Source organism: Salvelinus alpinus, chromosome 3 (genome assembly GCF_045679555.1).
Source record: "Salvelinus alpinus chromosome 3, SLU_Salpinus.1, whole genome shotgun sequence".
Lineage (NCBI taxonomy): Eukaryota > Metazoa > Chordata > Actinopteri > Salmoniformes > Salmonidae > Salvelinus > Salvelinus alpinus.
In genome coordinates, this window is record NC_092088.1 from 77,853,902 (window position 1) to 77,879,924 (window position 26,023).

General features: G+C 45.4%; 1 protein-coding gene across 2 annotated transcripts in view; it reads right to left on the reverse strand.

The window, feature by feature from the left end:
- Window positions 1-26,023, reverse strand: part of LOC139571387 (pseudokinase FAM20A-like) — a 42,444-nt gene that overhangs the window by 12,329 nt on the left and 4,092 nt on the right. The window contains exons 4-6 of one of the 2 annotated variants that reach the window (XM_071394204.1): window positions 25,972-26,022; window positions 12,658-12,736; window positions 12,470-12,562 (exon numbers count right to left, since the gene is read on the reverse strand). In XM_071394204.1, coding sequence (XP_071250305.1) covers window positions 12,470-12,562; window positions 12,658-12,736; window positions 25,972-26,022 — 223 coding nt within the window. The remainder of the gene's footprint in view (window positions 1-12,469; window positions 12,563-12,657; window positions 12,737-25,971; window position 26,023) is intronic. The other variant, XM_071394205.1, reaches the window with a different exon arrangement.

The following is a 26,023-nucleotide window of genomic DNA, read 5'->3' on the forward strand; positions in this document are numbered from 1 at the left end:
ATACAGCATGAGATACGGCATGAGATACAGTATGAGATACAGTACGAGATACAATATGAGATACAGTACGAGATACAATATGATATACAGTATGAGATACAGCATGATATAGAAAATTCAGTATGAGATACAGCATGAGATACAGTATGAGATACAGCATGATATACATTATGAGATACCGTATGAGATAGAGTATGAGAAAGAACATGAGATAAAGTATGAGATACAGCATGAAATACGGCATGAGATACAGAATGAGATACAGCATGGGATACAGTATGAGATACAGTACGAGATACAATATGAGATACAGTATGAGATACAGCATGATATAGAAAATGAGATACAGTATGAGATACAGCATGATATAGAAAATGAGATGCAGTATGAAATAGAACATGAGATACACAATGAGATACAGTATGAGATACAGCATTAGATACAGTATGAGATACAGCATGGGGTATAGAATGAGTAACAGTATGAGATACAGCATGAGATACAGCATGAGATACAGTATGAGATACAGTATGAGATACAGCATGAGACACAGTATGAGATACAGCATGAGATACAGCATGAGATACAGTATGAGATACAGCATGAGATAGAACATGAGATAAAGTATGAGATACAGCGTGAGATACAGCATGATATAGAAAATGAGATGCAGTATGAGATACAGCATGAGATACAGCATGAGATACAGTATGAGGTACAGCATGAGATTCAGCATGAGATACAGTATGAGATACAGCATGATATAGAAAATGAGATACAGTATGAGATACAGCATTATATAGAAAATGAGATGCAGTATGAAATAGAACATGATATACAGAATGAGATACAGTATGAGATACAGCATTAGATACAGTATGAGATACAGCATGGGGTATAGAATGAGTAACAGTATGAGATACAGCATGAGATACAGTATGAGATACAGTATGAGATACAGCATGAGACACAGTATGAGATACAGCATGAGATACAGCATGAGATACAGTATGAGATACAGCATGAGATAGAACATGAGATAAAGTATGAGATACAGCATGAGATACGGTATGAGATACAGTATGAGATACAGTACGAGATACAATATGAGATACAGTATGAGATACAGCATGATATAGAAAATGCAGTATGAGATACAGCATGAGATACAGTATGAGATACATTATGATATACATTATGAGATACCGTATGAGATAGAGTATGAGAAAGAACATGAGATACAGTATGAGATACAGCATGAGATAGAACATGAGATAAAGTATGAGATACAGCATGAGATACGGCATGAGATACAGTATGAGATACAGTACGAGATACAATATGAGATACAGTACGAGATACAATATGATATACAGTATGAGATACAGCATGATATAGAAAATGCAGTATGAGATACAGCATGAGATACAGTATGAGATACAGCATGATATACATTATGAGATACCGTATGAGATAGAGTATGAGAAAGAACATGAGATACAGTATGAGATACAGCATGAGATAGAACATGAGATAAAGTATGAGATACAGCATGAGATACGGCATGAGATACAGTATGAGATACAGTACGAGATACAGTATGAGATACAGTATGAGATACAGCATGATATAGAAAATGCAGTATGAGATACAGCATGAGATACAGTATGAGATACAGCATGATATACATTATGAGATACCGTATGAGATAGAGTATGAGAAAGAACATGAGATACAGTATGAGATACAGCATGAGATAGAACATGAGATAAAGTATGAGATACAGCATGAAATACGGCATGAGATACAGAATGAGATACAGCATGGGATACAGTATGAGATACAGTACGAGATACAATATGAGATACAGTATGGAATACAGCATGATATAGAAAATGCAGTTTGAGATACAGCATGAGATACAGTATGAGATACAGCATGATATACATTATGAGATACCGTATGAGATAGAGTATGAGAAAGAACATGAGATACAGTATGAGATACAGCATGAGATAGAACATGAGATAAAGTATGAGATACAGCATGAGATACAGCATGAGATACATAATGAGATACAGCATGAGATACAGTATGAGATACAGTACGAGATACAATATGAGATACAGTATGGAATACAGCATGATATAGAAAATGCAGTTTGAGATACAGCATGAGATACAGTATGAGATACAGCATGATATACATTATGAGATACCGTATGAGATAGAGTATGAGAAAGAACATGAGATACAGTATGAGATACAGCATGAGATAGAACATGAGATAAAGTATGAGATACAGCATGAGATACGGCATGAGATACAGTATGAGATACAGTACGAGATACAATATGAGATACAGTATGAGATACAGCATGATATAGAAAATGCAGTATGAGATACAGCATGAGATACAGTATGAGATACAGCATGATATACATTATGAGATACCGTATGAGATAGAGTATGAGAAAGAACATGAGATACAGTATGAGATACAGCATGAGATAGAACATGAGATAAAGTATGAGATACAGCCTGAAATACGGCATGAGATAAAGAATGAGATACAGCATGGGATACAGTATGAGATACAGTACGAGATACAATATGAGATACAGTATGAGATACAGCATGATATAGAAAATGAGATACAGTATGAGATACAGCATGATATAGAAAATGAGATGCAGTATGAAATAGAACATGAGATACACAATGAGATACAGTATGAGATACAGCATTAGATACAGTATGAGATACAGTACGAGATACAATATGAGATACAGTATGAGATACAGCATGATATAGAAAATGAGATACAGTATGAGATACAGCATGATATAGAAAATGAGATACAGTATGAGATACAGCATTATATAGAAAATGAGATGCAGTATGAATTAGAACATGATATACAGAATGAGATACAGTATGAGATACAGCATTAGATACAGTATGAGATACAGCATGGGGTATAGAATGAGTAACAGTATGAGATACAGCATGAGATACAGTATGAGATACAGTATGAGATACAGCATGAGACACAGTATGAGATACAGCATGAGATACAGCATGAGATACAGTATGAGATACAGCATGAGATAGAACATGAGATAAAGTATGAGATACAGCATGAGATACGGTATGAGATACAATATGAGATACATTATGAGATACAGCATGATATAGAAAATGCAGTATGAGATACAGCATGAGATACAGTATGAGATACAGCATGATATACATTATGAGATACCGTATGAGATAGAGTATGAGAAAGAACATGAGATACAGTATGAGATACAGCATGAGATAGAACATGAGATAAAGTATGAGATACAGCATAAGATACGGCATGAGATAGAGTATGAGATACAGTACGAGATACAATATGAGATACAGTACGAGATACAATATGATATACAGTATGAGAAACAGCATGATATAGAAAATGCAGTATGAGATACAGCATGAGATACAGTATGAGATACAGCATGATATACATTATGAGATACCGTATGAGATAGAGTATGAGAAAGAACATGAGATACAGTATGAGATACAGCATGAGATAGAACATGAGATAAAGTATGAGATACAGCATGAGATACGGCATGAGATACAGTATGAGATACAGTACGAGATACAGTACGAGATACAATATGAGATACAGTATGAGATACAGCATGATATAGAAAATGCAGTATGAGATACAGCATGAGATACAGTATGAGATACAGCATGATATACATTATGAGATACCGTATGAGATAGAGTATGAGAAAGAACGTGAGATACAGTATGAGATACAGCATGAGATAGAACATGAGATAAAGTATGAGATACAGCATGAGATACGGCATGAGATACAGTATGAGATACAGTACGAGATACAATATGAGATACAGTATGAGATACAGCATGATATAGAAAATGCAGTATGAGATACAGCATGAGATACAGTATGAGATACAGCATGATATACATTATGAGATACCGTATGAGATAGAGTATGAGAAAGAACATGAGATACAGTATGAGATACAGCATGAGATAGAACATGAGATAAAGTATGAGATACAGCATGAAATACGGCATGAGATACAGAATGAGATACAGCATGGGATACAGTATGAGATACAGTACGAGATACAATATGAGATACAGTATGAGATACAGCATGATATAGAAAATGAGATACAGTATGAGATACAGCATGATATAGAAAATGAGATGCAGTATGAAATAGAACATGAGATACACAATGAGATACAGTATGAGATACAGCATTAGATACAGTATGAGATACAGCATGGGGTATAGAATGAGTAACAGTATGAGATACAGCATGAGATACAGTATGAGATACAGTATGAGATACAGCATGAGATAGAACATGAGATAAAGTATGAGATACAGCGTGAGATACAGCATGATATAGAAAATGAGATGCAGTATGAGATACAGCATGAGATACAGCATGAGATACAGTATGAGGTACAGCATGAGATTCAGCATGAGATACAGTATGAGATACAGCATGATATAGAAAATGAGATACAGTATGAGATACAGCATTATATAGAAAATGAGATGCAGTATGAAATAGAACATGATATACAGAATGAGATACAGTATGAGATACAGCATTAGATACAGTATGAGATACAGCATGGGGTATAGAATGAGTAACAGTATGAGATACAGCATGAGATACAGTATGAGATACAGTATGAGATACAGCATGAGACACAGCATGAGACACAGTATGAGATACAGCATGAGATACAGCATGAGATACAGTATGAGATACAGCATGAGATAGAACATGAGATAAAGTATGAGATACAGCATGAGATACGGTATGAGATACAGTATGAGATACAGTACGAGATACAATATGAGATACAGTATGAGATACAGCATGATATAGAAAATGCAGTATGAGATACAGCATGAGATACAGTATGAGATATATTATGATATACATTATGAGATACCGTATGAGATAGAGTATGAGAAAGAACATGAGATACAGTATGAGATACAGCATGAGATAGAACATGAGATAAAGTATGAGATACAGCATGAGATACGGCATGAGATACAGTATGAGATACAGTACGAGATACAATATGAGATACAGTACGAGATACAATATGATATACAGTATGAGAAACAGCATGATATAGAAAATGCAGTATGAGATACAGCATGAGATACAGTATGAGATACAGCATGATATACATTATGAGATACCGTATGAGATAGAGTATGAGAAAGAACATGAGATACAGTATGAGATACAGCATGAGATAGAACATGAGATAAAGTATGAGATACAGCATGAGATACGGCATGAGATACAGTATGAGATACAGTACGAGATACAGTATGAGATACAGTATGAGATACAGCATGATATAGAAAATGCAGTATGAGATACAGCATGAGATACAGTATGAGATACAGCATGATATACATTATGAGATACCGTATGAGATAGAGTATGAGAAAGAACATGAGATACAGTATGAGATACAGCATGAGATAGAACATGAGATAAAGTATGAGATACAGCATGAGATACGGCATGAGATACAGTATGAGATACAGTACGAGATACAGTATGAGATACAGTATGAGATACAGCATGATATAGAAAATGCAGTATGAGATACAGCATGAGATACAGTATGAGATACAGCATGATATACATACAAATCAGCTAGAAAGATGTGTCGGCATCGAGTAATTGTCTCTGGCCCCCTCCCAGTTAGGGGGAGTGACGAGCTCTACAGCAGAGTCTCAGCACTCAATCGCTGGTTGAAAACTGTTTTCTGCCCCTCCCAAAAGATAGAATTTGTAGATAATTGGCCCTCTTTCTGGGACTCACCCACAAACAGGACCAAGCCTGACCTGCTGAGGAGTGACGGACTCCATCCTAGCTGGAGGGGTGCTCTCATCTTATCTACCAACATAGACAGGGCTCTAACTCCTCTAGCCCCACAATGAAATAGGGTGCAGGCCAGGCAGCAGGCTGTTAGCCAACCTGCCAGCTTAGTGGAGTCTGCCAATAGCACAGTCAGTGTAGTCAGCTCAGCCATACCCATTGAGACTGTGTCTGTGCCTCGACCTAGGTTGGGCAAAACTAAACATGGCGGTGTTCGCCTTAGCAATCTTATTAGGATAAAGACCTCCTCCATTCCTGCCATCATTGAAAGAGATCGTGATACCTCACATCTCAAAATAGGGTTACTTAATGTTAGATCCCTCACTTCAAAGGCAGTCATAGTCAATGAACTAATCACTGATCATAATCTTGATGTGATTGGCCTGACTGAAACATGGCTTAAGCCTGATGAATTTACTGTGTTAAATGAGGCCTCACCTCCTGGTTACACTAGTGACCATATCCCCCGTGCATCCCGCAAAGGCGGAGGTGTTGCTAACATTTACGATAGCAAATTTCAATTTACAAAAAAAAAAATGGCGTTTTCGTCTTTTGAGCTTCTAGTCATGAAATCTATGCAGCCTACTCAATCACTTTTTATAGCTACTGTTTACAGGCCTCCTGGGCCATATACAGCGTTCCTCTCTGAGTTTCCTGAATTCCTATCAGACCTTGTAGTCATAGCAGATCATATTCTAATTTTTGGTGATTTTAATATTCACATGGAGAAGTCCACAGACCCACTCCAAAAGTCTTTCGGAGCCATTATCGACTCAGTGGGTTTTGTCCAACATGTCTCTGGACCTACTCACTGCCACAGTCATACTCTGGACCTAGTTTTGTCCCATGGAATAAATGTTGTAGATCTTAATGTTTTTCCACATAATCCTGGACTATCGGACCACCATTTTATTACGTTTGCAATCGCAACAAATAATCTGCTCAGACCCCAACCAAGGAGCATCAAAAGTCGTGCTATAAATTCTCAGACAACACAAAAATTCCTTGATGCCCTTCCAGACTCCTTCTGCCTACCCAAGGACGTCAGAGGACAAAAATCAGTTAACCACCTAACTGAGGAACTCAATTTAACCTTGCGCAATACCCTAGATGCAGTTGCACCCCTAAAAACGAAAAACATTTGTCATAAGAAACTAGCTCCCTGGTATACAGAAAATACCCGAGCTTTGAAGCAAGCTTCCAGGAAATTGGAACGGAAATGGCGCCACACCAAACTGGAAGTCTTCCGACTAGCTTGGAAAGACAGTACCGTGCAGTACCGAAGAGCCCTCACTGCTGCTCGCTCATCCTACTTTTCCAACTTAATCGAGGAAAATAAGAACAATCCAAAATTTCTTTTTGATACTGTTGCGAAACTAACTAAAAAGCAGCATTCCCCAAGAGAGGATGGCTTTCACTTCAGCAGTAATAAATTCATGAACTTCTTTGAGGAAAAGATCATGACCATTAGAAAGCAAATTACGGACTCCTCTTTGAATCTGCGTATTCCTCCAGGGCTTAGCTGTCCTGGATCTGCACAGCTCTGCGAGGGCCTGGGATCGGGAGAGACACTTAAGTGTTTTAGTACTATATCTCTTGACACAATGATGAAAATAATCATGGCCTCTAAACCTTCAAGCTGCATACTGGATCCTATTCCTACTAAACTGCTGAAGGAGCTGCTTCCTGTGCTTGGCCCTCCTATGTTGAACATAATAAACAGCTCTCTATCCACCGGATGTGTACCAAACTCACTAAAAGTGGCAGTGATAAAGCCTCTCTTGAAAAAGCCAAACCTTGACCCGGACAATACAGCATGAGATACACAATGAGATACCGTATGAGATACCGTATGAGATACAGTATGAGAAAGAACATGAGATACAGTATGAGATACAGTATGAGATACAGTATGAGATACAGTATGAGACACAGCATGAGATACAGTATGAGATACAGCATGATATAGAAAATGAGATACAGTATGAGATACAGCATGATATAGAAAATGAGATACAGTATGAGATACAGCATGATATAGAAAATGAGATGCAGTATGAAATAGAACATGATATACAGAATGAGATACAGTATGAGATACAGCATGAGATACAGTATGAGGTACAGCATGAGATACAGCATGAGATACAGTATGAGATACAGCATGAGACACAGTATGAGATACAGCATGAGATACAGCATGAGATACAGTATGAGATACAGCATGAGATAGAACATGAGATAAAGTATGAGATACAGTGTGAGATACAGCATGAGATACAGAATGAGATACACTATGAGATACAGCATGAGATACAGCATGAGATACAGTATGAGATACAGTATGATATACATTATGAGATACCGTATGAGATACAGTATGAGAAAGAACATGAGATACAATATGAGATACAGCATGAGATACACAATGAGATACCGTATGAGATACAGTATGAGATACAGCATGTGATACAGCATGAGATACAGTATGAGGTACAGCATGAGATTCAGCATGAGATACAGTATGAGATACAGCATGATATAGAAAATGAGATACAGTATGAGATACAGCATGATATAGAAAATGAGATGCAGTATGAAATAGAACATGAGATACAGAATGAGATACAGTATGAGATACAGCATTAGATACAGTATGAGATACAGCATGAGATATAGAATGAGATACAGAATGAGATACAGCATGAGATACAGTATGAGATACAGTATGAGATACAACATGAGATACAGTATGAGATACAGCATGAGATACAGCATGAGATACAGTATGAGATACAGCATGAGACACAGTATGAGATACAGTATGAGACACAGCATGAGATACAGTATGAGATACAGCATGATATAGAAAATGAGATACAGTATGAGATACAGCATGATATAGAAACTGAGATAGAGTATGAGATACATCATGACATAGAAAATGAGATACAGTATGAGATACAGCATTAGATACGTTATGAGATAGAACATGATACAGTATGAGATACAGTATGAGTTGGAATATGAGATACAGCATGGTACAGTCTCTGACCTCCTCCCTATAGACTGTCTCGTCGTTGTTGGTGATCAGGCCTACCACTGTTGTGTCTGCAAACTTAATGATGGTGTTGGAGTCGTGCCTGGCCATGCAGTCGTGGGCGAACAGGGAGTACAGGAGGGGTCTGAGCACGCACCCCTGGGGGGCTCCAGTGATGAGGATCAGCGTGGCAGATGTGTTGCTACCACCTAGGGGCTGCCTGTCAGGAAGTCCAGGATCCAGTTGCAGAGGGAGGTGTTAAGTCCCAGGATCCTTAGCTTAGTGATGAGCTTTGAGGGTACTATGGTGTTGAACGCTGAGCTGTAGTGGCAGTGTGGAGTGCAATAGAGATTGCATCATCTGTGGATCAGGTTGGGCGGTACGCAAATTGGAGTGGGTCTAGGGTTTCTGGGATAATCGTGTTGATGTGAGCCATTACCAGCCTTTCAAAGCACTTCATGGCTACGGACGTGAGTGCTACGGGTCTGTAGTCATTTAGGCAGGTTTCCTTTGTGTTCCTGGGCACAGGGACTATGGTGGTCTGCTTGAAACATGTTGGTATTACAGACTCAATCAGGGAAATGTTGAAAATGTCAGTGAAGACACCTGCCAGTTGGTCGGCACATTCTCGGAGCACACTTCCTGGTAATCCGTCTGGACTCAGCAGCCTTGTGTATGTTGACCTGTTTAAAGGTCTTACTCACGGCGGCTACGGAGAGCGTGATCACACAGTCGTCCGGAACAGCTGATGCTCTCATGCATGCCTCAGTGTTGCTTGCCTTGAAGCGAGCATAGAAGTGATTTAGCTCGTCTGGCAGGCTCGTGTCACTGGGCAGCTCGCGTCTGTGCTTCCCTTTGTAGTCTGTAATAGTTTGCAAGCCCTGCCACATAAGACGAGCGTCGGAGCCGGTGTAGTATGACTCAATCTTAGCCCTGTATTGACGCTTTGCCTGTTTGATGGTTCGTCGCAGGGCATAGCAGGATTTCTTGTAAGCTTCCGGGTTAGAGTCCCGCACCTTGAAAGCGGCAGCTCTGCCCTTTAGTTCAGTGCGAATGTTGCCTGTAATCCATGGCTTCTGGTTGGGGTATGTACGTACAGTCACTGTGGGGATGACGTCTTCTATGTACTTATTGATAAAGCCAATGACTGATGTGGTGTACTCCTCAATGCCATCGGAAGAATCCCGGAACATGTTCCAGTCTGTGATAGCAAAACAGTCCTGTAGTTTAGTATCTGCTTCATCTGACCACTCTTTTATAGACCGAGTCACTGGTGCTTCCTGCTTAAATTTTTGCTTGTAAGAATGAATCAGGAGGATAGAGTTGTGGTCGGATTTACCAAATGGAGGGCGAGGGAGAGCTTTGTACGCGTCTCTGTGTGTGGAGTACAGGTGATCTAGCATTTTTTCCCCTCTGGTTGCACATTTAACATGTTGATAGAAATTTGGTAGAACTGATTAAGTTTCCCTGCATTAAAGTCTCCGGCCACTAGGAGCGCCGCCTCTGGGTGAGTGGTTTCCTGTTTGCTTATTTCCTTATACAGCTGACTGAGTACGGTCTTAGTGCCAGCATCTGTCTATGGTGGTAAATAAACAGCCACGAAAAGTATATCTGAAAACTCTGTAGGCATGTAGTGTGGCCTGCAATTTATCACAATATACTCTACTTCAGGCGAGCAAAATCTAGAGACTTCCTCAGATTTCGTGCACCAGCTGTTGTTTACAAATATGCACAGACTGCCCCCCCATCGTCTTACCGGAGTGTACTGTTCTATCTTGCTGGTTCCAGCGTATATCCCGCTAGCTGAATATCCATGTCGTCATTCAGCCACGATTCCGTGAAAAATAGGATATTACAGTTTTTGATGTCCCGTTGGTAGGATATTCGTGATCGTACCTCGTCTAATTTATTGTCCAATGATTGCACGTTGGCGAGTAATATTGACGGTAATGGCAGCTTTCCCACTCGCCTTCTGCGGGTCCTCACGAGGCATCCCGCTCTGTGTCCCCTGTACCTGCGTTTCTTCCTCTTGCAAATAACGGGGATGTTAGCCCTGTCGGGTGTTTGGAGAATGTCCTGTGCGTCTTGCTTGTTGAAGAAAAAATCTTTGTCTAATCCGAGGTGAGTGATCGCTGTCCTGATATCCAGAAGCTCTTTTTTTGCAAAAAGATACGGTTGCAGAAACATTATGTACAAAATAAGTTACAAATAACGCCAAAAAAACACATTATAGTACAATTGGTTGGGCGCCTGTCAAACTGCTGCCATTTCTCTCCGGCGCCATTTTAAACATGAGATACAGCATGAGATACTGTATGAGATACAGCATGAGATATAGTATGAGATACAGCATGAGATATAGTATGAGCTAGAACATGAGATACAGCATGAGATACAGCATGCGATACAGTATGAGTTGGAATATGATAGAGCATGAGATACAGCATGAGATACATAATGAGATAGAACATGATACAGTATGAGATACAGTATGAGTTGGAATATGAGATACAGCATGAGATACAGCATGAGATACATAATGAGATAGAACATGATACAGTATGAGATACAGTATGAGTTGGAATATGAGATACAGCATGAGATACAGCATGAGATAGAACATGATACAGTATGAGATACAGTATGAGATACAGTAGTGGATAGAGTAGGAGATACAGTAGTGGATAGAGTAGGAGATACAGTATGAGATACAGAATGAGATACAGTAGGAGATACAGTAGTGGATAGAGTATGAGATACAGTATGAGATACAGTATGAGATATAGTTGTGAATTGATTAGGGGATACAGTATGAGATACAGAAGTGGATAGAGTATGAGATACAGTATGAGATACAGAATGAGATACAGTATGAGATACAGAATGGGATACAGTATGAGATACAGAATGAGATACAGTATGAGATACAGAATGAGATACAGTATGAGATACAGAATGAGATACAGTATGAGATACAGTAGTGGATAGAGTAGGAGATACAGTATGAGATACAGTATGAGATACAGTAGTGGATAGAGTAGGAGATACAGTATGAGATACAGAATGAGATACAGTATGAGATACAGTAGTGGATAGAGTATGAGATACAGTATGAGATACAGTATGAGATACAGTTGTGAATTGATTAGGGGATACAGTATGAGATACAGAAGTGGATAGAGTAGGAGATACAGTATGAGATAGAGAATGAGATACAGTATGAGATACATAATGGGATACAGTATGAGATACAGAATGAGATACAGTATGAGATACAGAATGAGATACAGTATGAGATACAGAATGAGATACAGTATGAGATACAGTAGTGGATAGAGTAGGAGATACAGTATGAGATACAGTAGTGGATAGAGTAGGAGATACAACATGAGATATAGCATGAGAGGGGAAGATAAAGGTTGAATTAGTCAATATTAATATTAGGAGAGTACATGTTTTGTAGTTTACCTGTCCAGGTGAAAAGCAGCAATCTCAGCATTGTGTCTCTGGAAGTCGACAAAGTAGAACACATCACCAGGAGTCTCCTGGTCTCTCTGCTGTCTGAGGAACAAATGATTCATAGAATTAAAGTACTTTTCAAAATATCACTACAAACCAGAGCACTCCCCCTGATTGATTTCCCCAGAAACATTCACCTCATGGGTTTAAACATGGCCTTGCCAAAGTTCTGCATCTTCAGGGCCAGCTTGAGATGGTGTCCACTGGGCTTTACCACTGAGAGAGAGAGCGAGAGAGAGAGAGAGAGAGAGAGAGAGCGAGAGAGAGAGAGAGAGAGAGAGAGAGAGAGAGAGAGAGAGAGAGAGAGAGAGAGAGAGACAGAGAGACAGAGAGACAGAGAGAGAGAGAGAGAGAGAGAGAAACAGAGAGACAGAGAGAGAGAGAGACAGAGAGAGAGAGAGACGGAGAGAGAGAGAGACAGAGCGAGAGAGAGAGAAATAGAGAGACAGAGAGCGAGAGGGGAGAGAGAGTGAGAGAAAGGGAGAGACAGAGAGAGCGAGAGAAAGAAAGAAAGAAGGGGGAGAAAGAGGGAGAGAAAGAGACAGAGAGAAATAGAGAAACAGAGAGACAGAGAGATAAAGAGAGAGAGAAAGACAATAGATATCAGACATGAACCACTCCGCCAACCACCTGCCCTCAGACTGCTGTGTGTCTCTCGGCTGCCCACAGGCTGCTGTGTCTCTCTCGGCTGTTCTCAGACTGCTGTGTGTCTCTTGGCTGCCCACAGGCTGCTGTGTCTCTCTCGACTGTTCTCAGACTGCTGTGTGTCTCTTGGCTGCCCACAGGCTGCTGTGTCTCTCTCGGCTGTCCACAGACTGCTGTGTGTCTCTTGGCTGCCCACAGGCTGCTGTGTCTCTCTCGGCTGTTCTCAGCTGCTGTGTCTCTCTCGGTTGTTCTCAGAATGCTGTGTCTCTCTCGGCTGCTGTGTCTCTCTCGGCTGTTCTCAGACTGCTGTGTCTCTCTCGGCTGTTCTCAGACTGCTGTGTCTCTCTCGGTTGTTCTCAGAATGCTGTGTCTCTCTCGGCTGCTGTGTCTCTCTCGGCTGTTCTCAGACTGCTGTGTCTCTCTCGGCTGTTCTCAGCTGCTGTGTCTCTCTCGGTTGTTCTCAGAATGCTGTGTGTCTCTCGGCTGTTCTTAGCTGCTGTGTCTCTCTCGGTTGTTCTCAGACTGCTGTGTCTCTCTCGGCTGTTCTCAGACTGCTGTGTCTCTCTCGGCTGCTGTGTCTCTCTCGGCTGTTCTCAGACTGCTGTGTCTCTCTCGGCTGTTCTCAGCTGCCGTATCGTATTGAAGTTCCAATCCTTGTGGTTTATTGTTGACTCTGTTCAATATTATTTTCTCTGCTCAACATCTGTTTCAGCCTGGACCTAGTCCCAATGATAAGACCAGATGGAGCACTACCTTCAGCAGGGTTTCTTTATGTCTGGGTACTTAGCATGCTGTGTCCGAGAGCAAGGCTAACCAGTATGCATAAAGACACACCCTTCTCCTCCTGATTCCAGCTGATTCAGCTTAGTCTTCTGAAGTTGTATCTTATTGGTTGTTTACAACCTCTCTCTGCTGTGTTTAACTGGAGGGGAATCAAACAGACACAAACAAGCTCAGAAGAGCAAACGGCACACTGTTGCTTTTCAGCCGTTCAAGAAGAGTTGGTTGAAAAAGCCAAAGTAGGACGGAGGAATAGAGGATTTGTGTGTGTTGTTGCTGAGGTTGGAGCCACCAGTGTGTGTGTGTTGTTGTTGAGGTTGGAGCCACCAGTGTGTGTGTGTTGTTGCTGAGGTTGGAGCCACCAGTGTGTGTGTGTGTTGTTGCTGAGGTTGGAGCCACCAGTGTGTGTGTGTGTTGTTGCTGAGGTTGGAGCCACCAGTGTGTGTGTGTGTGTGTTGTTGCTGAGGTTGGAGCCACCAGTTTGTGTGTGTGTTGTTGCTGAGGTTGGAGCCACCAGTGTGTGTGTGTTGTTGCTGAGGTTGGAACCACCAGTGTGTGTGTGTGTTGTTGTTGAGGTTGGAACCACCAGTGTGTGTGTGTTGTTGCTGAGGTTGGAGACACCAGTGTGTGTGTGTTGTTGTTGAGGTTGGAACCACCAGTGTGTGTGTGTTGTTGCTGAGGTTGGAGCCACCAGTGTGTGTGTGTGTTGTTGCTGAGGTTGGAGCCACCAGTGTGTGTGTGTTGTTGCTGAGGTTGGAGCCACCAGTGTGTGTGTGTTGTTGCTGAGGTTGGAGCCACCAGTGTGTGTGTGTGTTGTTGTTGAGGTTGGAGCCACCAGTGTGTGTGTGTTGTTGTTGAGGTTGGAGCCAACCGTGTGTGTGTGTTGTTGTTGAGGTTGGAGCCACCAGTGTGTGTGTGTGTTGTTGCTGAGGTTGGAGCCACCAGTGTGTGTTGTTGCTGAGGTTGGAGCCAACAGTGTGTGTTGTTGTTGCTGAGGTTGGAACCACCAGTGTGTGTGTGTTGTTGCTGAGGTTGGAACCACCAGTCTGTGTGTGTTGTTGCTGAGGTTGGAGCCACCAGTGTGTGTGTGTGTGTGTTGTTGCTGAGGTTGGAGCCACCAGTTTGTGTGTGTGTTGTTGCTGAGGTTGGAGCCACCAGTGTGTGTGTGTGTTGTTGCTGAGGTTGGAGCCACCAGTGTGTGTGTGTTGTTGCTGAGGTTGGAGCCACCAGTGTGTGTTGTTGCTGAGGTTGGAGCCACCAGTGTGTGTGTGTGTTGTTGCTGAGGTTGGAACCACCAGTGTGTGTGTGTTGTTGCTGAGGTTGGAGCCAACTGTGTGTGTTGTTGTTGCTGAGGTTGGAGCCACCAGTCTGTGTGTGTTGTTGTTGAGGTTGGAGCCACCAGTGTGTGTGTGTTGTTGTTGAGGTTGGAGCCACCAGTGTGTGTGTGTTGTTGCTGAGGTTGGAACCACCAGTGTGTGTGTGTGTTGTTGCTGAGGTTGGAGCCACCAGTGTGTGTGTGTGTTGTTGCTGAGGTTGGAGCCACCAGTGTGTGTTGTTGTTGAGGTTGGAACCACCAGTGTGTGTTGTTGCTGAGGTTGGAGCCACCAGTGTGTGTGTGTGTGTTGTTGCTGAGGTTGGAGCCAACAGTGTGTGTGTGTGTGTGTTGTTGCTGAGGTTGGAGCCACCAGTGTGTGTTGTTGTTGAGGTTGGAACCACCAGTGTGTGTTGTTTGTGAGGTTGGAGCCACCAGTGTGTGTGTGTGTTGTTGCTGAGGTTGGAGCCAACAGTATGTGTGTGTGTTGTTGTTGAGGTTGGAGCCAACAGTATGTGTGTGTGTTGTTGCTGAGGTTGGAACCACCAGTGTGTGTTGTTGCTGAGGTTGGAGCCACCAGTGTGTGTGTGTGTTGTTGCTGAGGTTGGAGCCAACAGTATGTGTGTGTGTTGTTGTTGAGGTTGGAGCCAACAGTGTGTGTGTGTGTGTGTGTTGTTGCTGAGGTTGGAGCCACCAGTGTGTGTTGTTGTTGAGGTTGGAACCACCAGTGTGTGTTGTTGCTGAGGTTGGAGCCACCAGTGTGTGTGTGTGTTGTTGCTGAGGTTGGAGCCAACAGTATGTGTGTGTGTTGTTGTTGAGGTTGGAGCCAACAGTGTGTGTGTGTGTGTGTTGTTGTTGAGGTTGGAGCCACCAGTGTGTATGTGTGTTGTTGTTGAGGTTGGAGCCAACAGTGTGTGTGTGTTGTTGCTGAGGTTGGAGCCACCAGTGTGTGTGTGTTGTTGCTGAGGTTGGAGCCACCAGTGTGTGTGTGTTGTTGTTGAGGTTGGAGCCACCAGTGTGTGTGTGTGTGTGTTGTTGTTGAGGTTGGAGACACCAGTGTGTGTGTGTTGTTGCTGAGGTTGGAGCCACCAGTGTGTGTGTGTGTTGTTGCTGAGGTTGGAGACACCAGTGTGTGTGTGTTGTTGCTGAGGGTGGAGACACCAGTGTGTGTGTGTTGTTGCTGAGGTTGGAGACACCAGTGTGTGTGTGTTGTTGTTGAGGTTGGAGACACCAGTGTGTGTGTGTTGTTGCTGAGGTTGGAGTCACCAGTGTGTGTGTGTTGTTGCTGAGGTTGGAGCCACCAGTGTGTGTGTGTGTGTGTTGTTGTTGAGGTTGGAGCCACCAGTGTGTGTGTGTTGTTGTTGAGGTTGGAGACACCAGTGTGTGTGTGTTGTTGCTGAGGTTGGAACCACCAGTGTGTGTGTGTTGCTGTTGAGGTTGCAGACACCAGTGTTAGTGTGTTGTTGCTGAGGTTGGAGACACCAGTGTGTGTGTGTTGTTGTTGAGGTTGGAGACACCAGTGTGTGTGTGTGTTGTTGCTGAGGTTGGAGTCACCAGTGTGTGTTGTTGCTGAGGTTGGAACCACCAGTGTGTGTGTGTTGTTGCTGAGGTTGGAGCCACCAGTGTGTGTGTGTGTTGTTGCTGAGGTTGGAGCCACCAGTGTGTATGTGTTGTTGCTGAGGTTGGAGCCACCAGCGTGTGTGTGTGTTGTTGCTGAGGTTGGAGCCACCAGTGTGTGTGTGTTGTTGTTGAGGTTGGAGACACCAGTGTGTGTGTGTTGTTGCTGAGGTTGGAGCCACCAGTGTGTGTGTGTTGTTGCTGAGGTTGGAGCCACCAGTGTGTCTGTTGTTGCTGAGGTTGGAACCACCAGTGTGTGTGTGTTGTTGCTGAGGTTGGAACCACCAGTCTGTGTGTGTTGTTGCTGAGGTTGGAGCCACCAGTGTGTGTTGTTGCTGAGGTTGGAGCCACCAGTGTGTGTTGTTGCTGAGGTTGGAGCCAACAGTGTGTGTTGTTGTTGCTGAGGTTGGAGCCACCAGTCTGTGTGTGTGTAGTTGAGGTTGGAGCCACCAGTGTGTGTGTGTGTGTTGTTGTTGAGGTTGGAACCACCAGTGTGTGTGTGTTGTTGCTGAGGTTGGAACCACCAGTGTGTGTGTGTTGTTGTTGAGGTTGGAGACACCAGTGTGTGTTGTTGCTGAGGTTGGAGACACCAGTGTGTGTGTGTTGTTGTTGAGGTTGGAACCACCAGTGTGTGTGTGTTGTTGCTGAGGTTGGAGCCACCAGTGTGTGAGGTTGCTAAGGTTGGAGCCACCAGTGTGTGTTGTTGCTGAGGTTGGAGCCACCAGTGTGTGTGTGTGTGTTGTTGCTGAGGTTGGAGCCACCAGTGTGTGTGTGTTGTTGTTGAGGTTGGAACCACCAGTGTGTGTGTGTGTTGTTGCTGAGGTTGGAGCCACCAGTGTGTGTGTGTGTGTGTTGTTGCTGAGGTTGGAGCCACCAGTGTGTGTGTGTTGTTGCTGAGGTTGGAGCCACCAGTGTGTGTGTGTGTGTTGTTGCTGAGGTTGGAACCACCAGTGTGTGTGTGTTGTTGCTGAGGTTGGAGCCACCAGTGTGTGTGTGTGTTGTTGCTGAGGTTGGAACCACCAGTGTGTGTGTGTTGTTGTTGAGGTTGGAGCCAACAGTGTGTGTGTGTTGTTGTTGAGGTTGGAGCCAACAGTGTGTGTGTGTTGTTGCTGAGGTTGGAGCCACCAGTGTGTGTGTGTGTGTTGTTGCTGAGGTTGGAACCACCAGTGTGTGTGTGTTGTTGCTGAGGTTGGAGCCACCAGTGTGTGTGTGTTGTTGTTGAGGTTGGAATCACCAGTGTGTGTGTGTGTTGTTGCTGAGGTTGGAGCCACCAGTGTGTGTGTGTTGTTGCTGAGGTTGGAGCCACCAGTGTGTGTGTGTGTTGTTGCCGAGGTTGGAGCCACCAGTGTGTGTTGTTGTTGAGGTTGGAGCCACCAGTGTGTGTGTGTTGTTGCTGAGGTTGCAGCCACCAGTGTGTGTTGTTGCTGAGGTTGGAGCCACCAGTGTGTGTGTGTGTTGTTGTTGAGGTTGGAGCCACCAGTGTGTGTGTTGTTGTTGCTGAGGTTGGAGCCACCAGTGTGTGTGTGTTGTTGCTGAGGTTGGAACCACCAGTGTGTGTTGTTGTTGAGGTTGGAGCCACCAGTGTGTGTGTGTGTGTGTGTTGTTGCTGAGGTTGGAGCCACCAGTGTGTGTGTGTGTTGTTGCTGAGGTTGGAGCCACCAGTGTGTGTGTGTTGTTGCTGAGGTTGGAACCACCAGTGTGTGTGTGTTGTTGTTGAGGTTGGAGCCAACAGTGTGTGTGTGTTGTTGTTGAGGTTGGAGCCAACAGTGTGTGTGTGTTGTTGCTGAGGTTGGAGCCACCAGTGTGTGTGTGTGTTGTTGCTGAGGTTGGAACCACCAGTGTGTGTGTGTTGTTGCTGAGGTTGGAGCCACCAGTGTGTGTGTGTTGTTGTTGAGGTTGGAATCACCAGTGTGTGTGTGTGTTGTTGCTGAGGTTGGAGCCACCAGTGTGTGTGTGTGTTGTTGCTGAGGTTGAAGCCACCAGTGTGTGTGTGTGTTGTTGCTGAGGTTGGAACCACCAGTGTGTGTGTGTGTTGTTGTTGAGGTTGGAACCACCAGTGTGTGTGTGTTGTTGCTGAGGTTGGAGACACCAGTGTGTGTGTGTTGTTGTTGAGGTTGGAACCACCAGTGTGTGTGTGTTGTTGCTGAGGTTGGAGCCACCAGTGTGTGTGTGTGTTGTTGCTGAGGTTGGAGCCACCAGTGTGTGTGTGTTGTTGCTGAGGTTGGAGCCACCAGTGTGTGTGTGTTGTTGCTGAGGTTGGAGCCACCAGTGTGTGTGTGTGTTGTTGTTGAGGTTGGAGCCACCAGTGTGTGTGTGTTGTTGTTGAGGTTGGAGCCAACAGTGTGTGTGTGTTGTTGTTGAGGTTGGAGCCACCAGTGTGTGTGTGTGTTGTTGCTGAGGTTGGAGCCACCAGTGTGTGTTGTTGCTGAGGTTGGAGCCAACAGTGTGTGTTGTTGTTGCTGAGGTTGGAACCACCAGTGTGTGTGTGTTGTTGCTGAGGTTGGAACCACCAGTCTGTGTGTGTTGTTGCTGAGGTTGGAGCCACCAGTGTGTGTGTGTGTGTGTTGTTGCTGAGGTTGGAGCCACCAGTTTGTGTGTGTGTTGTTGCTGAGGTTGGAGCCACCAGTGTGTGTGTGTGTTGTTGCTGAGGTTGGAGCCACCAGTGTGTGTGTGTTGTTGCTGAGGTTGGAGCCACCAGTGTGTGTGTGTGTTGTTGCTGAGGTTGGAGCCACCAGTGTGTGTGTGTTGTTGCTGAGGTTGGAGCCACCAGTGTGTGTTGTTGCTGAGGTTGGAGCCACCAGTGTGTGTGTGTGTTGTTGCTGAGGTTGGAACCACCAGTGTGTGTGTGTTGTTGCTGAGGTTGGAGCCAACTGTGTGTGTTGTTGTTGCTGAGGTTGGAGCCACCAGTCTGTGTGTGTTGTTGTTGAGGTTGGAGCCACCAGTGTGTGTGTGTTGTTGTTGAGGTTGGAGCCACCAGTGTGTGTGTGTTGTTGCTGAGGTTGGAACCACCAGTGTGTGTGTGTGTTGTTGCTGAGGTTGGAGCCACCAGTGTGTGTGTGTGTTGTTGCTGAGGTTGGAGCCACCAGTGTGTGTTGTTGTTGAGGTTGGAACCACCAGTGTGTGTTGTTGCTGAGGTTGGAGCCACCAGTGTGTGTGTGTGTGTTGTTGCTGAGGTTGGAGCCAACAGTGTGTGTGTGTGTGTGTTGTTGCTGAGGTTGGAGCCACCAGTGTGTGTTGTTGTTGAGGTTGGAACCACCAGTGTGTGTTGTTTGTGAGGTTGGAGCCACCAGTGTGTGTGTGTGTTGTTGCTGAGGTTGGAGCCAACAGTATGTGTGTGTGTTGTTGTTGAGGTTGGAGCCAACAGTATGTGTGTGTGTTGTTGCTGAGGTTGGAACCACCAGTGTGTGTTGTTGCTGAGGTTGGAGCCACCAGTGTGTGTGTGTGTTGTTGCTGAGGTTGGAGCCAACAGTATGTGTGTGTGTTGTTGTTGAGGTTGGAGCCAACAGTGTGTGTGTGTGTGTGTGTTGTTGCTGAGGTTGGAGCCACCAGTGTGTGTTGTTGTTGAGGTTGGAACCACCAGTGTGTGTTGTTGCTGAGGTTGGAGCCACCAGTGTGTGTGTGTGTTGTTGCTGAGGTTGGAGCCAACAGTATGTGTGTGTGTTGTTGTTGAGGTTGGAGCCAACAGTGTGTGTGTGTGTGTGTTGTTGTTGAGGTTGGAGCCACCAGTGTGTATGTGTGTTGTTGTTGAGGTTGGAGCCAACAGTGTGTGTGTGTTGTTGCTGAGGTTGGAGCCACCAGTGTGTGTGTGTTGTTGCTGAGGTTGGAGCCACCAGTGTGTGTGTGTTGTTGTTGAGGTTGGAGCCACCAGTGTGTGTGTGTGTGTGTTGTTGTTGAGGTTGGAGACACCAGTGTGTGTGTGTTGTTGCTGAGGTTGGAGCCACCAGTGTGTGTGTGTGTTGTTGCTGAGGTTGGAGACACCAGTGTGTGTGTGTTGTTGCTGAGGGTGGAGACACCAGTGTGTGTGTGTTGTTGCTGAGGTTGGAGACACCAGTGTGTGTGTGTTGTTGTTGAGGTTGGAGACACCAGTGTGTGTGTGTTGTTGCTGAGGTTGGAGTCACCAGTGTGTGTGTGTTGTTGCTGAGGTTGGAGCCACCAGTGTGTGTGTGTGTGTGTTGTTGTTGAGGTTGGAGCCACCAGTGTGTGTGTGTTGTTGTTGAGGTTGGAGCCACCAGTGTGTGTGTGTTGTTGCTGAGGTTGGAACCACCAGTGTGTGTGTGTTGCTGTTGAGGTTGCAGACACCAGTGTTAGTGTGTTGTTGCTGAGGTTGGAGACACCAGTGTGTGTGTGTTGTTGTTGAGGTTGGAGACACCAGTGTGTGTGTGTGTTGTTGCTGAGGTTGGAGTCACCAGTGTGTGTTGTTGCTGAGGTTGGAACCACCAGTGTGTGTGTGTTGTTGCTGAGGTTGGAGCCACCAGTGTGTGTGTGTGTTGTTGCTGAGGTTGGAGCCACCAGTGTGTATGTGTTGTTGCTGAGGTTGGAGCCACCAGCGTGTGTGTGTGTTGTTGCTGAGGTTGGAGCCACCAGTGTGTGTGTGTTGTTGTTGAGGTTGGAGACACCAGTGTGTGTGTGTTGTTGCTGAGGTTGGAGCCACCAGTGTGTGTGTGTTGTTGCTGAGGTTGGAGCCACCAGTGTGTCTGTTGTTGCTGAGGTTGGAACCACCAGTGTGTGTGTGTTGTTGCTGAGGTTGGAACCACCAGTCTGTGTGTGTTGTTGCTGAGGTTGGAGCCACCAGTGTGTGTTGTTGCTGAGGTTGGAGCCACCAGTGTGTGTTGTTGCTGAGGTTGGAGCCAACAGTGTGTGTTGTTGTTGCTGAGGTTGGAGCCACCAGTCTGTGTGTGTGTAGTTGAGGTTGGAGCCACCAGTGTGTGTGTGTGTGTTGTTGTTGAGGTTGGAACCACCAGTGTGTGTGTGTTGTTGCTGAGGTTGGAACCACCAGTGTGTGTGTGTTGTTGTTGAGGTTGGAGACACCAGTGTGTGTTGTTGCTGAGGTTGGAGACACCAGTGTGTGTGTGTTGTTGTTGAGGTTGGAACCACCAGTGTGTGTGTGTTGTTGCTGAGGTTGGAGCCACCAGTGTGTGAGGTTGCTAAGGTTGGAGCCACCAGTGTGTGTTGTTGCTGAGGTTGGAGCCACCAGTGTGTGTGTGTGTGTTGTTGCTGAGGTTGGAGCCACCAGTGTGTGTGTGTTGTTGTTGAGGTTGGAACCACCAGTGTGTGTGTGTGTTGTTGCTGAGGTTGGAGCCACCAGTGTGTGTGTGTGTGTGTTGTTGCTGAGGTTGGAGCCACCAGTGTGTGTGTGTTGTTGCTGAGGTTGGAGCCACCAGTGTGTGTGTGTGTGTTGTTGCTGAGGTTGGAACCACCAGTGTGTGTGTGTTGTTGCTGAGGTTGGAGCCACCAGTGTGTGTGTGTGTTGTTGCTGAGGTTGGAACCACCAGTGTGTGTGTGTTGTTGTTGAGGTTGGAGCCAACAGTGTGTGTGTGTTGTTGTTGAGGTTGGAGCCAACAGTGTGTGTGTGTTGTTGCTGAGGTTGGAGCCACCAGTGTGTGTGTGTGTGTTGTTGCTGAGGTTGGAACCACCAGTGTGTGTGTGTTGTTGCTGAGGTTGGAGCCACCAGTGTGTGTGTGTTGTTGTTGAGGTTGGAATCACCAGTGTGTGTGTGTGTTGTTGCTGAGGTTGGAGCCACCAGTGTGTGTGTGTTGTTGCTGAGGTTGGAGCCACCAGTGTGTGTGTGTGTTGTTGCCGAGGTTGGAGCCACCAGTGTGTGTTGTTGTTGAGGTTGGAGCCACCAGTGTGTGTGTGTTGTTGCTGAGGTTGCAGCCACCAGTGTGTGTTGTTGCTGAGGTTGGAGCCACCAGTGTGTGTGTGTGTTGTTGTTGAGGTTGGAGCCACCAGTGTGTGTGTTGTTGTTGCTGAGGTTGGAGCCACCAGTGTGTGTGTGTTGTTGCTGAGGTTGGAACCACCAGTGTGTGTTGTTGTTGAGGTTGGAGCCACCAGTGTGTGTGTGTGTGTGTGTTGTTGCTGAGGTTGGAGCCACCAGTGTGTGTGTGTGTTGTTGCTGAGGTTGGAGCCACCAGTGTGTGTGTGTTGTTGCTGAGGTTGGAACCACCAGTGTGTGTGTGTTGTTGTTGAGGTTGGAGCCAACAGTGTGTGTGTGTTGTTGTTGAGGTTGGAGCCAACAGTGTGTGTGTGTTGTTGCTGAGGTTGGAGCCACCAGTGTGTGTGTGTGTTGTTGCTGAGGTTGGAACCACCAGTGTGTGTGTGTTGTTGCTGAGGTTGGAGCCACCAGTGTGTGTGTGTTGTTGTTGAGGTTGGAATCACCAGTGTGTGTGTGTGTTGTTGCTGAGGTTGGAGCCACCAGTGTGTGTGTGTGTTGTTGCTGAGGTTGAAGCCACCAGTGTGTGTGTGTGTTGTTGCCGAGGTTGGAGCAACCAGTGTGTGTGTGTTGTTGCTGAGGTTGGAGCCACCAGTGTGTGTTGTTGCTGAGGTTGGAGCCACCAGTGTGTGTGTGTTGTTGCTGAGGTTGGAACCACCAGTGTGTGTGTGTTGTTGCTGAGGTTGGAGCCAACAGTGTGTGTTGTTGCTGAGGTTGGAGCCACCAGTGTGTGTGTGTTGTTGTTGAGGTTGGAGCCACCAGTGTGTGTGTGTTGTTGCTGAGGTTGGAGCCACCAGTGTGTGTTGTTGCTGAGGTTGGAGCCACCAGTGTGTGTGTGTTGTTGCTGAGGTTGGAACCACCAGTGTGTGTGTGTTGTTGCTGAGGTTGGAGCCACCAGTGTGTGTGTGTGTTGTTGCTGAGGTTGGAGCCACCAGTGTGTGTTGTTGCTGAGGTTGGAACCACCAGTGTGTGTTGTTGCTGAGGTTGGAACCACCAGTGTGTGTGTGTTGTTGCTGAGGTTGGAGCCACCAGTGTGTGTGTGTTGTTGCTGAGGTTGGAGCCACCAGTGTGTGTGTGTGTTGTTGCTGAGATTGGAGCCACCAGTGTGTGTGTGTTGTTGTTGAGGTTGGAGCCACCAGTGTGTGTGTGTTGTTGCTGAGGTTGGAGCCACCAGTGTGTGTTGTTGCTGAGGTTGGAGCCACCAGTGTGTGTTGTTGCTGAGGTTGGAACCACCAGTGTGTGTTGTTGCTGAGGTTGGAACCACCAGTGTGTGTGTGTGTTGTTGCTGAGGTTGGAACCACCAGTGTGTGTGTGTTGTTGCTGAGGTTGGAGCCACCAGTGTGTGTGTGTTGTTGCTGAGGTTGGAGCCACCAGTGTGTGTGTGTGTTGTTGCTGAGGTTGGAGCCACCAGTGTGTGTGTGTTGTTGCTGAGGTTGGAGCCACCAGTGTGTGTGTGTTGTTGCTGAGGTTGGAGCCACCAGTGTGTGTTGTTGGTGAGGTTGGAACCACCAGTGTGTTTTCAGGGAGTGTGGTTGAAAGAGCTACAAATCTTAGAATGCAGCCGATCGCTGTTAGGCGAGATTGGTCTGTCTGTCTGTCTGTCTGTCTGTCTGTCTGTCTGTCTGTCTGTCTGTCTGTCTGTCTGTCTGTCTGTCTGTCTGTCTGTCTGTCTGTCTGTCTGTCTGTCTGTCTGTCTGTCTGTCTGTCTGTCTGTCTGTCTGTCTGTCTGTCTGTCTGTCTGTCTGTCTGTCTGTCTGTCTGTCTGTCTGTCTGTCTGTCTGTCTGTCTGTCTGTCTGTCTGTCTCTCTGTCTGTCTGTCTGTCTGTCTGTCTGTCTGTCTGTCTGTCTGTCTCTCTGTCTGTCTGTCTGTCTGTCTGTCTGTCTGTCTGTCTGTCTGTCTGTCTGTCTGTCTGTCTGTCTGTCTGTCTGTCTGTCTGTCTGTCTGTCTGTCTGTCTGTCTGTCTGTCTGTCTGTCTGTCTGTCTGTCTGTCTGTCTCTCTGTCTCTCTGTCTCTCTGTCTCTCTGTATGTGTGTGTGTCGGTCTCTCTGTATGTATGTGTGTGTCTGTCTGTTTGTCTGTGAGCGTGTGTGTGTGTGTGTGTGTGTGTCTGTCTGTGAGCGTGTGTGTGTGTGTGTCTGTCTGTCTGTTGTGAGCGTGTGAGTATGTGTCCATGTTCTGAGTTGTTTGTTGCTTGAAGCTATAGCAATGCTGTGGAGACTGCTGTGGCATCACCCCAATCTCTGGTGTGTAGACTGCTGTGGCATCACCCCAATCTCTGGTGTGTAGACTGCTGTGACATCACCCCAATCTCTGGTGTGTAGACTGCTGTGACATCACCCCAATCTCCGGTGTGTAGACTGCTGTGACATCACCCCAATCTCTGGTGTGTAGACTGCTGTGACATCACCCCAATCTCTGGTGTGTAGACTGCTGTGACATCACCCCAATCTCTGGTGTGTAGACTGCTGTGGCATCACCCCAATCTCTGGTGTGTAGACTGCTGTGGCATCACCCCAATCTCTGGTGTGTAGACTGCTGTGGCATCACCCCAATCTCTGGTGTGTAGACTGCTGTGACATCACCCCAATCTCTGGTGTGTAGACTGCTGTGACATCACCCCAATCTCTGGTGTGTAGACTGCTGTGACATCACCCCAATCTCTGGTGTGTAGACTGCTGTGACATCACCCCAATCTCTGGTGTGTAGACTGCTGTGACATCACCCCAATCTCTGGTGTGTAGACTGCTGTGGCATCACCCCAATCTCTGAGATAAAGCTTTTTAAAGAACACTCTGTCTTTGACCTAAATTAGTCTCTGCTCTCTGCCTCCAGGGATGTGACTTATGAAGATCTGGAGATGCTACTTTATGGGCCTTGGATGAAAACCAGAGTGTTGTCAGTGGTGCAACAGGGTGTTCGGCTCTGATAGCACGACTGAGCACCGAAGGATATAACAGGGAGAAAAACTACAAAAGAACCAGTCATGAAGAGGACTGTGTCAACTGATTCTCTTTCCTCTCATTTCTCTCCCTGTTCTCCTCAAAACAACCATGGACATGCCAAAGCATTATAGACAACGTTTTAAAAGGAATGTATGTTCGAACACAAAACACACAAACCATGCAGACACAGAACAGTGCAGATATGTTGACATGACAGGACCTTACCCTGCGTACAGTCACATGCTCCTTTGAGGGCCTTTTCATCTTGAGTGTAATC